We start from the raw sequence: 15,350 nt of genomic DNA, 5'->3' as shown, positions 1-15,350 counted from the left end.
GAGAGAATGTCTTACCAAGAAATTGAGTAGACATCAAGGTGATTAGCCGAGACTTGTGAGTTGCAGTGTGACAACATCCACGCCTGATCACTACCCGTTATTCGAACCAATCTTGCATAGACAAACGTTCATGAATATTTGACAGCTGCTTCGAAGTTACTCTCAAACGACTCGCAAAAGCTGTTTGGTGGTGCTTGTTCAAGAAGGTTTCCACGATGAAGTGCAATTGCCTTCGCAGCATGCAAAAAAAAAGGTTACCTGAGCCGTAATTTTTCATTCATTTCCACGAAAATGAAGAAAAGTACCCGGGGCCCCAAACAATCCCCTTATGAACCTTTGTCTCTTGACGTCCTCAAAAAGCACTTCCTCAAATTGGATCCCTACGGCCAGCGCTCCTCCCTCCATTACTCCCGTAGTGCGCATACATACTGAATGTACCCCATGGTCTACGGGGATCGCGCCGCCCACCCATAGGAGGCGCATTCCGGACATCATGGTAACAATCGGTCAAGCCACGGAGGTGTCTGGCAGTCCGTCTGGCTTGGTAGTCAGGTTGGTGTCCGTTAGCGTGCGCCCAGGCAACATTGCCGCCGTGGAAGCCGTCGTCCCAGCTGGCAATGCGGTTGCGATTCCAGTATGGCATAGCTATGGTAGGTTGTATGTACTTGAAATGGTTTTATCAACAGTATAGTGGTTTGCTATAAGTTTTGACTGGATGCAATGTTCGAACTTGGTTGTCGGTGTGCTATCTAAAACATATTGTTAGGTACATATAGGAAGTAAAGGCGTCGTCGACACGCTGCAAGTCTACGTAATGAGCACTGATCCTGAGGACACGCACTGATGTTCGTTGTCTGTGGATGCATGTGTGCACTGAAATGTAGAGCTGTGGAGGGCTTGCCTCTAGTGATGATTGTCGTTGTAGGAGTGGTCTGTAATGTTACTGTCGGCATGAAGAGCTAAACAAGACAGTGTGTCTATGTGGAGTGATACTTCAGAGGAAGCCACGGTGGCAGATAGCCAACAATTGTATCGTGATTCGGTGTTCTGCGATCCTGTGTGGGAAGTGTTCGAGAGCTGCGTCTCTACGTCCTATTTCGGGGCCTTGAAATAGTTCGAAGGTATTTGACTCTTGTGAATACCTCCATAGAATAGCATGGTCGCGGATCTGGAGAACGACCTACATTCGGCCTATAAGCGGCAACACAGCGGTCTCTCGCAGCCAGTGTCCCTATCATATTTCCACTAGCCCTATAGTCCTCCGTTCGATTGAGATGACCCGTTGACACTTCGCGTGGTCCGCCTTTCGTGAGCTTGTCATGATTTCGAACAAGGCCACGCTGTCACTTCTCTGGGTATATTCACGCAGTCGTCATTCGCAATAAGGCAAGTCACACTTGAAGTGAACTAGTGATCGTAGGGGAATCGTAGTTACTCTTATAGGGTTTTAATGAGAAGAAATTGAAGAAACCATCTAGGTATCTGTAGTGTGTTACCACCATCTCCTTGATACAACCGGACCTCTTATCGCGACACCGCCTGAACAGTTCCTGCTATCTCTCTGTTGGGTCGAATATGCTCGGTAATCATTATTGGGTTAGAGAATTGATGTTCTCTCGCAGCACCTGCTCCACGTGTAATTGACTGTGTTTTGGCTGTGCTTGAAACCTTTTCTGCACTGGAGTAGCTGTTGATGGGCATCTCACTTTCCGCGCTGAGGGGAACGATGTCACCAACAACCGAAAAGAGGACGTCTAAGCCGTTCCCGAGCTCGTGGATTACCCTCACAATACCAAGTTCGACGTCGTTGCGAATATGAACCTAGCAAATCGAGACTGTTCTATCTTTGATAAGCAGCGAAGGCCTGTAAGGCAGCGGCGCTTGTTCTCTCCCATTCGCTGAATGTAATCTTGGAATCGCTCGCTAGTGGTCCCACGACTGTGTTCCAGTCGTAACGGCGCTCTACATGATTGCAGGAGATGTCCATGTCTATATGGCTGTGACTACCATTAGGACCTTTCTTGCTCCTTTGATGACCCTATCATCAACTTTGAGTCTGTGCCGGATCCTATATGCCTCAGTAATGCTTGACTTGGTGCCTGTCGGGACCCCGCATTGCTCTTGTACCAGTGCCAAATTTGTCAAACGAATCGTTCGGTCAATATCTGATGTCGATATCCCATCGATCGCATCAGGAGAGCTTGCGGTGTCGAAGCAAGGGCTCCATAAGCGGTGGTGCAGGGACGGCGTTTGGACTAAGCTCCTGCCTACTCCTTTGCATGCATAGCAGGGCAAGAATCTTGTCCCGCTAAGAGTCAGATGCTTTGTGAATCCGAAATAGGTCAATGAGCTCCGCCATTACCCACCTACGGGTAAACCATAAACATCACAGCAAGGTTAGGAGCAGCTCGTCAATGCGCCTCTACGTTCGGGTTGGGTCACACTAGCTACGCTCAGATAAGATTCCCACGTTGCCCTGGTTTTCCAGTGCCAGCTCGGACAAGCCTTCTGAATCGTAGTTCAGACGACGGGCATTGACGGATACCCACTGGTGGCATGGCCTGCATTCCTTCGTTTTAGGTATAGTCTCTGCCTTCGCTCCCTCTGCTACGAGACCTGTCGTTGCGGAGATCATTCTAGTCAGATTGAGAATGCTGGAGCTGCGGTCCTGTTTGTCTCAGCCAGACCAGAACGCGTTCAGCCGAGGCGTAGATGTCCGCCGACTGTGGAAGCAATTACTAAAACCAATCGTCCTTGCGTTCCTGATTTGGTACCGTGATGTGAGATCTGTTGGGAGATGCCCTTTCAAGCAGCCCCGCAGATCTGCGCCACTTGCCTCGGGGCCACTCGTTAGTGTGGCCAATTGTACGCCCGATCACCTTTCACAGCAGCACGCTAGCAGTTAGTGCCCGCAAAGCCATCTGAGCGGTCATCCAACAACTCATGCCCTCCTCTTCACCACATTCTTTTTTCATCATCCCAATTACAAAGAAGTACTTCCAAACTACCCCATTCTGTCAATGTCTGGCTCATAGCCATTACAGTCCTCGCCTCCAGACTCCTTGCGTTTGCCGAGTATTCGAGGGGGGCAAAGGATGGAGATGCGGCTTACGGCGATCGTAATCATGTTACATGCGTAATGCGCGCCCACACTGCGGTGCGACGAAGATCCGCACGCGGATCTACCCGGCTGAGGGGCAATTTCAGCTTCCTATGCACTGTTTCTGCACGCAGGTCTAGGCTTCCGTAACCGTGCTTTAGCAGAAAGTCTCGCAGTTTTGAGGCTTTTCACACCGGCGCACAAACTTCTTTCAAGTCCACACGACTACTTATCAAGTCTTCAAAGAACGACGCTCGCAGAATAATGAGACATAGCGTGCGTTCGTACAATGTACGCAAAAGACGTAGGTTGCGGCGGTTGTAGCATATCGAGGTTCTGCTCAATCGCTTTCAAGGTGCGGTAGGCGCGAATCAAGGACAAAGGACAGGCTATCCTGTTTGTGGAGCTTTGTAAGGACTGGATCTGCATGCGTGCATGCAAAGCAATATTGGGTGTGCAACTATATGTAACGTTCATTCAGGATGACATGGCGTCATTGAGCATTGCTCACCTTTGGGCTCTGCTTGCTTATGTCGTGTATCCATATTGGACATACTCAGCTATTAAGGTCCCAATGGGTATTGGCAATTTCCGGAACTCCGGACGGACACGAATCAACGAAGACTTATTTGAGCATTCTGTGTGTGGCATCTCCCGCTATCTTGACGTGTACGTTTCGGTCAATCCAAAGAGGCTCCCTCATACCTCTTCTAATCTCGCTCATTCCATCTTTGATCAGCACAACCACTTGAATCCACGATAAAAACCAGTCCAAAATGATTTTTCTCAGCCTACTACGCATTTGCCTGCTCATAGCTCCGGCAGTCCACTCAGCACCCTTTCTTGAACCAGCCGTCCAGGCCGACTACGACGCCATTGTCATAGGGGGAGGTCCAGCTGGATTAGCAGCGACAAGCGGGCTCGCGCGAGTCCGGCGTAACGTTCTTCTGATCGATTCTGGAGAATACCGGAATGACCCAACCAGACATGCACACGACATTCTAGGATTTGACGGTGTAACACCGGCCTGGCTACGTTTCGCAGCAAGAAGGCAAATCAGCGACTATGGAACGGTTGACCTGGTCAATGGGACAGTGACAGAGGTCCAGCCCCAAAAGAATAACACCTTCTTCAAAGTGCTGGCCGACTACCCAGGCAATAAGTCGGTTTCGTTTACCACTCGCAAAGTGGTTCTAGCAACAGGCATGCGAGATATTCTGCCCACTACGACTGGACTTGCCGAGAGTTGGGGCAAGGGCATATACTGGTGTCCTTGGTGCGACGGCCATGAGCATGCGGATCAAGATCTCGGCATCCTCGCGCGCCTAGACAGTGCGGTGACAAGTGTCCGCGAGATTCTCACATTGAATACGGACATCGTCCTCTTCGTTAACGGCACTGACACACCCGCAAACCGCGCAATCACGGAGGGGAAATTCCCAGGATGGGAGACGTACCTGAAACTGCTCAATGTAAAGATTGAGAACCGCACGCTGGCCTCTATCACGAGGCTCAGAGACGGTGCAACGCCCTATGCGGATCCGAGCTTACCCACACATCCTGAGCATGATCTCTTCGAGGTTAATTTCACAGATAAGAAGAACCCCATCTTGCGAAATGCGTTCTTTGCAGACTTCCCGTCTGAGCAAAGATCCAAGGTCGGCGAAAACGCAGGTGTTCAACTCTATGGTAACAAACTTGCTGCGGATGGTGCCGGAGGGCTGGTAACCAACGTCCCTGGAATCTTTGCTATCGGCGATGCCAATTCGGACAATGTGACGAATGTACCACACGCTTTTTTCAGCGGGAAACGCACTGCAGTTTATCTTCATGGTAAGTATAATAATTATCATGACAAGACCAAGTCACTAATAGGAAGTAGTCCAGATTGAGCGTGAAAATTCTCTTGCGCAGATTGCAGCGGCAGGCAAGCGAGATGTTGGGGAAGATGAGCTGCAGAAGCTCTGGGCGAGGATGAATGTACCCAGTGATGTCACTCACGCAAGGGAAAGATTTGAGGTATAATAATGGCTCTTCAACTGAGGGCTCGTAAGGGATATCTGCAGGGCAAGTTTTAAGCTGATTGGCTCATGCAATCTGCTGATATAGGTCCACTTTCCTAATCCAAGTGTACGAGTGCGATTATTATTGTTCGTACGGGAACGTTGCTTCGAGAACATGTGTACACAACGGTAGAGTTAGGCCTAGTGTCTAAACCTATTCCGTGGAGTGCGTTGTAATTACGGGGACTGGGGAGTGTGCAGGTGATCGATTGTCAAGAAGACAAGCGTTCTTGAAGATGAGGCCACAAGGCAAAGGCCAATGCCGGAGTCGCTTCGTGAACATGGCAGCCTCTACATGCAGTCGCTGGCCCCAATAGGAGGGGCACACGAGAACCAGTAATGTAGGGAGTCTCATCACCACTATCAGAGAACCTGTAGCACTTCGCCAATTAAGACGAAGCAATACACAGAAAACATCAGCTTCAACAAACGATCGAGAATACGAATTAACAAAACAGGTAAGAAAAACCTTGCGAGGCATTGTGAGAGGGTTTCTTGAACTCGACAGAGTCGACGGCACCAGCGAGATATTACTAGGCTTATATCATCGAATGGTCGAGTTCATGGATCCGCTCCTCTCAGATTCGGTCCTTTTCGGCAAAAACCAACCGGGACAATCTCAATGGCGATTCTTCGGCTGACGATCGGTGGCGCAGTGCCTCAGCCTCGTGCACCAGCACCCAAATGCGGTAAAGCTGCACGAACACTTTTCTGGACTGGTGATGCTGGGCTGCTCCTGAAGAGGATGTTCTCGCAACCCTCACAATGACCGCTCAGCAACGAGCGTCAGCAATTCGATTTTTCTCATCAACGCACGTCGCATGGAAATTCTCATACAAACGAACCGTTCTATTGTGAAGACATGCCTTCGTGGGTCCCACGTTCGAAGTTGGAATGGGCCTATTTCGGGTCGACAGCTACGCAAGCTGTCGTGATTACTCCTGTTCAGGTGTAAGTGCTGTCCTCCGCAAAAATTCATCAGCTGACGAACCTACCACAGCACGGTGCTGGTTGTGTATCTGGAATGGGTGAATTCGGTTGTTTACCAGGTGCCGCTCGCATACGTGACGCCTCTCTCGCTTGGCACTACGACATTAGGAGCGCTTTACCAGTTGGTCCTCACCCTAGATGCATACCGAATCAAGAACAACATCCAGCTCTTCGTGCAATGCATCTGCAACATATGCTTGTCCATAGCAACAGTCATGCAGTATGGTCAAATCAGAAACGCCAATGCCAGAATCCTGATTAATCACGACATGTACGGAACGCCGTTCGCTAAATATGACTGGAAGTTTTGGGATCATGTGTCTCCCGCACTGATCACTTGTATTGTCATATCGTGTCTTTCCAGCGTTGCTATGTGTGGACTTGCATATGGTTTATACCGAGAATTTTCCTGGGCATTGTATGAGCAAGTTAGTCCTGACCGGAAGATGCGCCTACGATACGTCGCGTATCAAGTGAGTCGAGTTTTCATCGCAATTGACCGGTCCATTAACCATGCGCAGGTGTACCTGGTCATCCTTAAGTTTACGCCATTCTTCATCATCGCTTTTATACTCCTGTATGATCTCGTTGATGTACACTACGAGGAGCCAGAGTTCTCCTTGACAATGGCTATCATACCGGCCGCCCTCATACATGTCGGTCTTGCCATATATTTTGTACGGATTGAAACCGGCGTTGGCATGATTTTTGTGCTTGTAAGTTCTCGTTCCGTAATCACACGCACATAGACTGATTGTCTTCCTCAGCTTGGGCATGCGGCCGAGATGGTCTATCTTGTGAGCAGAATCATCGTCCTTAACAGCTCTTCGATGCTTGCGCGGACATTGCTCAAAGACGAAATGGTCTTCCTCGCTTCCATTGCAGTGGGCTTTTCTGCAATCGCTTTCTTGGCCGGATCAATTTGCTTCGCCAATTTCCGAAAGGGGTTGAAACCGCTCGTTTTGAGCCAGGTTCAACATAAGAGGCCTAACAATGAGTTTGAAAACGACTACCATTTTCAACGCCTGAATCACAACGTAGTAGCTGCGCCCGAGCAAGCCCGACGCTTCGCTATAGATTGAGAGCACCTCACAGTTGCCATATCCGATTTGTCACGAGCTTTTCTTTATTTGAAACTGCATCAAGAGCGCGCATGCGTAAGCGTCCAATGCTTCCCTGGGCACAGTAGGTGTTGCAGCATAATCTGGAGCCACATCCGGCGCGACAAGAAATAGGTGCCTTGCAATCGGGGTGTTGACCATCGTGTCCAAATCACCCGTGCATCTTTGCAGCCAGACATCACGCTACAGACAACAGCATGACGGAAGGTAACAAGACGAGAAAATGTCGTTTGCGCATGGAGGAAGCGCTGCGAGTCGACCATGAAAAGACACAGCAGTGACCTGAACGACTTCAGACACGGGCCGTATTCACTGGCAGACCCTGTTGCGGACCATGCCACATTATTCGAGTACATTATCTGACTCAATCGGAGCATAGAAAGTGTGATTATGATTTTCGACGCAGAGTGGAAAGATTTGGAAACATAATTCGCACCGGCACAGCACCTCAAGAGAAGTCTTCGCGGACGCGATTGGACGACACATCAATCTGCAATGGCATTTGCGGATCAGCGTGGATACGGATAACGACTAGAGTGTCGCCACGTTGACGAATTTTGCAGTTCAGCCGAGTATTAGGCTCCATGTCATGTATTTACAAACGATGATGAAATCGAGTCGTGAGTGTTGAGAGAGATCATGTTTTATGCCAGAGTCTTTGCTTTGCTCTGACCTTACAGTCATATCAAGAATTGGGAATGTTTTCGCACCCTGCCGAAATGTCTTTTCAATGGTTTCATCTCCCGTATTCGACTCCTGTCTCTTTACGTTCCACGCTTCTTGCATATGCAATCTGTGACTTCAATTTGTTGATTCCGCGCTTCTATCCTCACATGTTATCGCCTTCATCATCCCGCCGTTTCTTTTTCGTCGTATATCTCATGGTTTTACATGTTCCTCATCCCCATATTCCTTCCCTGCCACCTCATCGTCATCCCCCCTTCCCCTCTTGCGCATCTCTCTCAAACATCCGAATCATCGCCCCCAACTTCTCCTTCACCACCTTATCCTTTCTCGCCTTCTCCGATTCCTTATCCTCAGCCCTTTACATTCTTCAGCGAAGCTCACCGAAGCCAAGCCAACGTCAACCACATTCACGCACTCCAGGTTTTCGCAAATTCACGGTGGCAGGTAAGGGCAGGAAAACTCGACTTACCAGTCCTTGGTAGAGCGCACGCACGAGTAGTCTCCCGGGTAGTTTGGGAAACGGCCTGGGACGCCGGCGAAGCGGTCTTCTGAACGCATGGCGGCCTTGGACTTCGCGCGCGTGGACTTCGAAGCGGATTTGGGGAGGCTCGGGGACTTCTTCGGAGGCATGGCGGTAGCTGGGTATGACTTGCGACGGTTTGTATGAAATGATCGGAAGGATGATATTGTGTCGTGTGTCGCCGAGATGATGGGCGCTGCGTGCTGAAGTTGAGCAGGCAGATGAGCGGTGCGGTAGGGACGGTACTAGCAACGGGATTATATAACTTTGCAGTGCAGCCAAAGCATGGGTGAAGGAGCTCTCGTACAGTCGGTGAAGTCTACGCTTCGTCCCTGGTTGAAGGAGCTTCTGGAGAGTCAACCGCCCGTCACCCAATAATACCAACAACCGCAAATTAACGCTAATTGTCGTTTCCAACACCAGACTAACACAATGCCAACTCTCGATGTTGCTACGTATAACGTGCAAGAGCGGTTGAGGGATAGACGCATTCGATGCGCATGAAGGGAAAGAGCCGACGAGGTAGAGTGTCTCGGATGCGTTTGTATCGTCAAGAGCTTTGATTGACGTAGAAAAGCATTATGTGACAACGGTAGCGGTTTCGCATGGTAAGGACAGCGGACACCTAGACGATGCGTATCAGTGTGTACGCGAATCGGCCGTCTAGGCTGTGACGACTTGTCGCGATGAACATGCAAATTGGAGTTGAAATTCTTTCATTACCGAGCGAACAGCTATCCAGCCTGCTGATGCATGACACGCAGTTTCCGCCCCTATATGGCCCCAAACACCTTGTAGCATAGCTGCCAGCCGTCTATTAATAGTATCGCGAGGGAGCATCGTCGCCTCGCTCCACCCAGGAATCCTCTTCTTACTTCGGTTGTGCCCGTGGGTTCACACCGTCTTCGCCCTTTTACGTGCACACCAAGACGACCATTCGTCGTCTGCACGTTGACATGTTCATTGATATGTCCGAGTATATTCGCCGCCCTTTCTATAGACCCTTGGATGCTGGTGATCGGGTCTTCCTCCTTACTCCCGCCTGCGCAGCGAACATGGCGATGACGAGAGCCGCATTGAGGATAAGAACGACTTGCAACCACTTCACGGCGATCTGCCTTTAGTCAGCACAGGTCCTCCCAACGGTCCAACCGGGAAAGAGACTCACCGCCTCATTGCAAGCAATAGTCACAGCCCATCTATTCACATTGGGGATGGATCCCGCCTTGTCATAGACCGGGCCCATGAACCTGCACGTCGCAAACTCGCGCGAGCACATCATGTTGGTGAAGGGCACACCGCCGTCTGAGGTCTTTCCGGTGGTTGTGGTGCAGCCGTAATCGTCATCCCCCTTGTCGGTGAAGTGCGTGATGAGGGCGGCGAGAGCGGAACACAAGCCGACGACTGTCATGCCGATGGCGCTTCCGACCCAGAATCTCCTTAGAGGCTACAATCCCATCAGCATCGCATACCCTCAGTATCGTGGAGGGTAAAAGCATACCGAGTGGTAATCCAAATCCATGGCGTTAGGCTTGAGCTTGCAGTACGCAATGATGCAGTTTACCGCAGCCGCCAGACACAAGCAACCTGACGCTATCGTGACATTGGTCGACGACTCGGTGTAGTCGACAATGACATCGTCCCATGCAAATTTGTTCTTTTCGGGAAACTGGCTCTTGCGCTTCAACCAGCGGCCGACGAAGTAGTCGGTCAGGATCCAGTAGTGTGTGGTGAGAATGATTGAGATGAAGGAGAGGAGCGCGAAGATCACGGCGGGTACGAGCGAAAGTGTAAGGAGCTTCTGGAAGCCCACCATGGTGGCGAATTGTCGATGTGGTAGCAAAGAGGCGAGCGAAGGTGAAGGTCAAAGGAAGGCGTACGAAGGTAGAGTCAGCGCAGCGCAGGGAGTATACCGGGTGGTCGCGGCAGTCGCAGCCTGGTCGAATCGCAGCTGTTCTACGCTTTGTGTGCAAGGCAGTCGCGTGGGCGTGGTTCCCGGTGATAACGAGCGTGGTAGGCACGACCGTTGACGTCTTCCAAAGTCGAGCAGGGCAGACGCTGAGCGGCAGCAGGATCAGCAGCACGTCTCCAGCAGGCGTCCGGCTCCTGTATATGCGTGCCGCTGCGCTGCTTACCCGCGTCCCTTGGCAGAAAGCCGATTTTCCAGTCTGAACAGCAGTCGATCCGCAACGGGCAGGCCCCTGCACAACGATTGGCAGCCGGACGTCAAGCTCACGTTGTGTGGCTTCCTAATTGGGGGCTGAATGCTTGAGAGGAATCAAGCACGAGGCGCATTGTGTGAAACGTAGCGCTTGGTAAGTCTTCGTAGGTACAACTATCGGCGGTTGAACAGCCGTGCCTCCGTGTTCTCGAATGGGAATGAGGTCTCGAAATGAAAGGACCCTCGAAGAATGGAGTCTGCGGTTCACCGGCTGCGCTGGAGACGCAGATCGCTGCACGGCTGGCGATTGGATGCGCCGTCGTTGCGCGTACCCCTGGACCGGAGTACGGTCAGCTGCTATCCCCGTATATAAGGAGAGCACATCCTCGCTGATCCCGGGAAAGAGACGTGTGGGTTAGATACCTAGGTAGCAGAGCGCGTCGCTTGCCGTTCCCGTGGCCTGTGTTTCCGAATGCGCAAGTCGAACACGAGAGTCGACATGGTGCTCGTGGGAGTTTCACAAAGTCCACGGACGAAGTACTTCACAGTGCCAATCCCAAGCACATTGCATGAAGAGGGCATTCTACCGACGCGCTAGACGATGGCTCTTGCGGCAGTACAACGCGACAGCGTGGTGTTCCTTCACCCCGCCTTCGACACAGCCACGACCAGCTCCTTCTGATGAGGTCACTGGTCGGCCCCGGGCTTCTCGAGCCTCCGAATGCACGGTGAAATTTGGCCCGGACGCTGGCTCGGTGTTGCACGACCGGACGAGCAGATGAGTTGTGGAGGTCGCCAAGGAGGCTGCCCCTGAGGACGATCCGAAGCGTCGATCAGGTTACCACAAATAGCCTAGTGTCTGTACCAAAATAAGTCCGACACGGCACGCACCTCACCACTTCAGGGTCGACTACATGACTGGTACTCTCGCGACTACTTCCCTACACTCCATCTGCAATCTTGAATTGCAATACTCACGCTAAAACTTCGAGACTTCAAGCTTCCATACTGAAAGCCCCTGATGCATCACCCATCTCTCAAAGTCCTGTTCCCGCCCGGCCCGGCACCCGGCTCCTCCCGCCCATGAGGAAGACATCCAGTAGAACTTGTCGCCACCTGATCTTGGTACATATCTGAGTTGAAGCTCCCTGCCTTGTCCCCAGAAGTCGAGGGCTGGGGGAAGCGAGTCCGGAGTGTGGTCAGTCTTTGCGTTGCGCGTCTACCTACCTATGGTACATCGAAAGTAAGAAGCGAGCATTGATCGTATAGCACCGATCAACCAAGGACACATGGAATAGCATATGAACATTATGCGACATACATGTGTATTTTGTTTCTAAAAAGCATCGGATGGTCGTGACTCGTTGCGGCTGGCGATTCCCCGATCGCTCAGCTTGCCAAAGGAATGTGAGCCGACCCAGATGACGTGCTGGTCAAACGGATGGCGGAAGTTGGATATCGAAAACGAGATGACTCCTGATGGAGCCACTTGCAAGAGACAGAAGGAAAAATGCCATGCTCTTAGGGCGAAAGAACGTACGAGACCCATGCGTGAGGCACGACATGAAGCGTGGCCAGGTCAGCATAGAAGTCGTACCCGGCGTGCGTAGTATAATGCAAAAGAGAAAGTTGTCTCTTATTCGTCTTGGAGGAACTTGATCAAGCTGAACGTTCCACCACCAAGCCCGGCACCCATCATAGGTCCCAGCCAGTAGATCCAGTCGTAGCTCTGGAAGCCAACAACGACAGCAGGTCCGAAGCTCCTCGCAGGGTTCAAAGAGCCACCTGTAAAGAAAACGCCAGCCATCTCTGCACTGAACAGAGCCATGCCAATGTAGAGCGGCTTAGCGCCTCCTGAAGGAAGCATGAGGATCGTGAGAACAAGCTGCGCAGTGAGGAACATTTCCAGAAAAAGTCCACGAGGGATTGACGCAGTTGGATCTAGGACCGTATTGAAGGGAACGGGGCCTGGCAGGAGAGCCGAGATGACGAGGGAGGAACAGACGGAGGCAAAGAGTTGGGCGGCAATCGAGTAGAGAGCCCGGTCCCATCGAATTAGACCAACGATCCACAGCGCAGTGGTCACCTGCTCCAAGCATCAGTTACAAGCTCCCTAGTATCGGGTGTGGATGCGCATCGTGGTAACATACCGCGGGGTTGAACATGCCACCACTGACATCCGCAAAGATTGCAACATTGACTGCTAGGGCACAACCGAAAGCGAACGCAATGTAGAGCAGCTTCTGCACCTCCGGCGGCTTGGTCGCATCTGTCGGCGTGAAAGGGTTGATGGTAGCGGCCTCGAGAGCGATCTGGGTGCCGGCGAACGCGAAGAACAGGAACAGGAAGGTACCGACGAACTCGCCCAACGCGACAGTCGCCTCCTTTCGCAGGGCCTTGGGCTTCGATCGGGTGGCAATGGATGGTGCTCCGCTGGAGCTCTCCGACATTGCGAGGATGACATCCTGGTTCTTCTCCAAATCCTTCTCCATGTTGAAGGTGACTGGGTCTTCAGAAGAATGGCCCCGTCTGCTGCGAAGAAAGAAGAAAGAGACTCCGAGCCTGCAGAAGTGAAGAACCACTCCTGAACGATTAGTCCTTAATGTATGTCACTATGGTTCACGCTGTTGCCGCTGCTTCGGAGCTCAATGCGCCATCGCAGGATCGAGAGTTGCATGGTCTAGACGAGCAGTTGGTCCTTGAAGCTGACGCCGAAACGTAGCTTCAAAACCACCGTCTCCTCTTTTCTGAGCATCATTTGAAGCACCACAAGGGAGGACCATGACTTCTCAGTCCGTGTCCTCAGGCTAGCGGCGAATGAACCACCCAGAGAAACTCAATGCGCGAGGGCACATGTATGGGAAGACAGCATCCGATCGCAACCGAAGCTCACCCACGAAACAGAATGGGGGAGTGCAACGTCATCCTAGTGTGCGCCTCGTCCACTCTCAGGTACGAAGTTGTGCTGCGCGAACTGTCAGCACATTGTGGACCAATCCTGGCAGACCAGAGCGGGAGCTGCCGATTTGTAGTGAAGCTGATAGAGGTGCGAGAGCAGACTTTATGCGATGTGCGGATGCAGCCAACTGCTGTTCTGGATTTCGCCTAGAAGTGTTGGCATGGTAAGCCAGTGCGCGACAGAAGGCGAAGCATGACTTCTCCTGCGTTGAAGCACAAATTGCTGGTCGGCCAAACCGGACGGTGGAGGCGTGATGGCCGCCAGACGTGCATAGAGTTGTCATTAAAAACAGTTTCGAGACGTTGGGTTGGAACAGTGGTGGCCGTGGTTACAAGGATGACCGTGGGGACGGGAACCGGCAGCCTGGGCTCTCAGGCTCCACGGGCGCTGCCGCCGCTACCCCACGGCTCCACTGATGCGAGCATGAGAACGATGACGACAACGCATCTATCCGAAGCGAGTCCTACTGTGTATACATCTGCTCTTGGTGGGTCATGATCGGTGGGTCGTGATCGAGCCTAGCAGTCGTATTGCCTTCCGGCCATACCGGTGGTGCCTTCTGGGGCACATGGGAGTGTCGATAGACCGATAAGAGGTTTATCCCGCAAGACAATCATGCACCCGAGGCCAGATTGTGCGTAATCCGCAGGCGCGTGCCGTGCAGTTGCTCCTCAAGCTTGGACCCGACCTTCACGTAAACCACCTCATGCTGGGGTTTCACTGTCAAAGTTTGTTGCATGTGGACCAGGGTGGGCATGTCGGCCGAAGACGCTCGGGTCATCGCAGACGCGGAGTAGCAAACGGAAAAGTCTTGTTCCGGCTGTAGTCACTTTTCGTCTGCAACTCTGGCAGTTCGTCGAGGTCGGAAGTGTAAAAGATGCAGTTCATGGCTAGAAAATGGTGAGATTCAAATCGCGCATGTCAACGTGGGTTTGATTGTAGCAGGCTGGTGCTTTTGAAGCGGGGCAGGTGTATCCTATGGACACAGTCAAAACAACAGAATGATCTGGGAGCCGTGGATAGAGTCAATCATTGTTTTCGTTGGCTGCGCTCCCAACGCGCCAGGGCTGGCGAAGCTGGTGGGAAGCAGCGCTCCGTCAGGGTCGCTCTCGACCGCTAAGCACCCACCACGCACAGTGTCGGTTCGCGAGACCGTCGCGCTAGAGTTGAAGCGATTGCCACTATGCCTGTACATGCGGGCATGCTGCGTAGTGACTGCAAAGCAAAGAATTCGAGGACTGTGAGACGAAACCGACGCGGGTGCACGTACCACCTGGGCGGTACCAGATGCATGCGCACGTCTCTGCGCTTCCCCTACCATGACCCACTTCCCACCACACCTTCATCACCTTTCATTCCCATTAGCTGCGTCGCTATCGATCTCGTGGTTTTACCATTTCGAGCGTCCGAAAGTCTTAGCATGGAGCACCAGTCTCACGAATTGCGGCTCTCTCACCTCAGACGCGTCCAACAGATTGCTCCACAGATGGCATCCTCAAAATTGGGAAAAGGAACTATTTTCCTTATCCGGGATTGGAGACGCGTGCTTGTGGGCAATTTGCCTGCTCAGCGTCGACTCTTTTGACCAGTGGAGTTTGCCTCCGTTGGAAACACTCACGCTTGGGCATAATACGAGACTCGAAGATAGGTAAAACAGTCAAGCTCGTGGGCTAATATCAATTGCCATGGAATCGTCTGTACGCTTTCGGCTGCTTCTTGATCGGTGATTTCTCATCTCAATCCTTGAGA

The 15,350-nt window shown here is 51.9% G+C and overlaps 5 protein-coding genes across 5 annotated transcripts; 2 read left to right on the top strand and 3 right to left on the bottom strand.

Annotated features, from left to right (window-relative positions):
• Positions 1 to 3,876: 3,876 nt before the first annotated feature.
• N0V89_002282 (uncharacterized protein) lies at positions 3,877 to 5,125 on the top strand (the record flags this gene model as incomplete). The annotated part of the gene is made up of 2 exons (XM_056211092.1): positions 3,877 to 4,933; positions 4,983 to 5,125. The coding sequence occupies 2 exons, from the start codon at positions 3,877 to 3,879 to the stop codon at positions 5,123 to 5,125; spliced, it is 1,200 nt and encodes a 399-aa protein (XP_056074565.1).
• A 900-nt stretch (positions 5,126 to 6,025) lies between these two features.
• On the top strand, positions 6,026 to 7,235 carry N0V89_002281 (uncharacterized protein; the record flags this gene model as incomplete). The annotated part of the gene is made up of 4 exons (XM_056211091.1): positions 6,026 to 6,114; positions 6,164 to 6,626; positions 6,675 to 6,869; positions 6,921 to 7,235. The coding sequence occupies 4 exons, from the start codon at positions 6,026 to 6,028 to the stop codon at positions 7,233 to 7,235; spliced, it is 1,062 nt and encodes a 353-aa protein (XP_056074564.1).
• Positions 7,236 to 8,205: 970 nt separating this feature from the next.
• On the bottom strand, positions 8,206 to 8,591 carry N0V89_002280 (uncharacterized protein; the record flags this gene model as incomplete). Its single annotated transcript, XM_056211090.1, has 2 exons — positions 8,206 to 8,317; positions 8,431 to 8,591. 2 exons carry the CDS (start codon positions 8,589 to 8,591, stop codon positions 8,206 to 8,208), a joined length of 273 nt encoding a protein of 90 aa, XP_056074563.1.
• Positions 8,592 to 9,475: 884 nt separating this feature from the next.
• N0V89_002279 (uncharacterized protein) lies at positions 9,476 to 10,297 on the bottom strand (the record flags this gene model as incomplete). The annotated part of the gene is made up of 3 exons (XM_056211089.1): positions 9,476 to 9,595; positions 9,650 to 9,928; positions 9,983 to 10,297. The coding sequence occupies 3 exons, from the start codon at positions 10,295 to 10,297 to the stop codon at positions 9,476 to 9,478; spliced, it is 714 nt and encodes a 237-aa protein (XP_056074562.1).
• A 1,981-nt stretch (positions 10,298 to 12,278) lies between these two features.
• On the bottom strand, positions 12,279 to 13,134 carry AQY1_1 (Aquaporin-1; the record flags this gene model as incomplete). Its single annotated transcript, XM_056211088.1, has 2 exons — positions 12,279 to 12,728; positions 12,793 to 13,134. 2 exons carry the CDS (start codon positions 13,132 to 13,134, stop codon positions 12,279 to 12,281), a joined length of 792 nt encoding a protein of 263 aa, XP_056074561.1.
• Between the last annotated feature and the right edge of the window lie 2,216 nt (positions 13,135 to 15,350).

Source organism: Didymosphaeria variabile, assembly GCF_027946475.1.
Source record: "Didymosphaeria variabile strain IMI 356815 chromosome Unknown scaffold_2, whole genome shotgun sequence".
NCBI lineage: Eukaryota > Fungi > Ascomycota > Dothideomycetes > Pleosporales > Didymosphaeriaceae > Didymosphaeria > Didymosphaeria variabile.
This window is presented reverse-complemented; position numbering and strand designations above follow the sequence as displayed.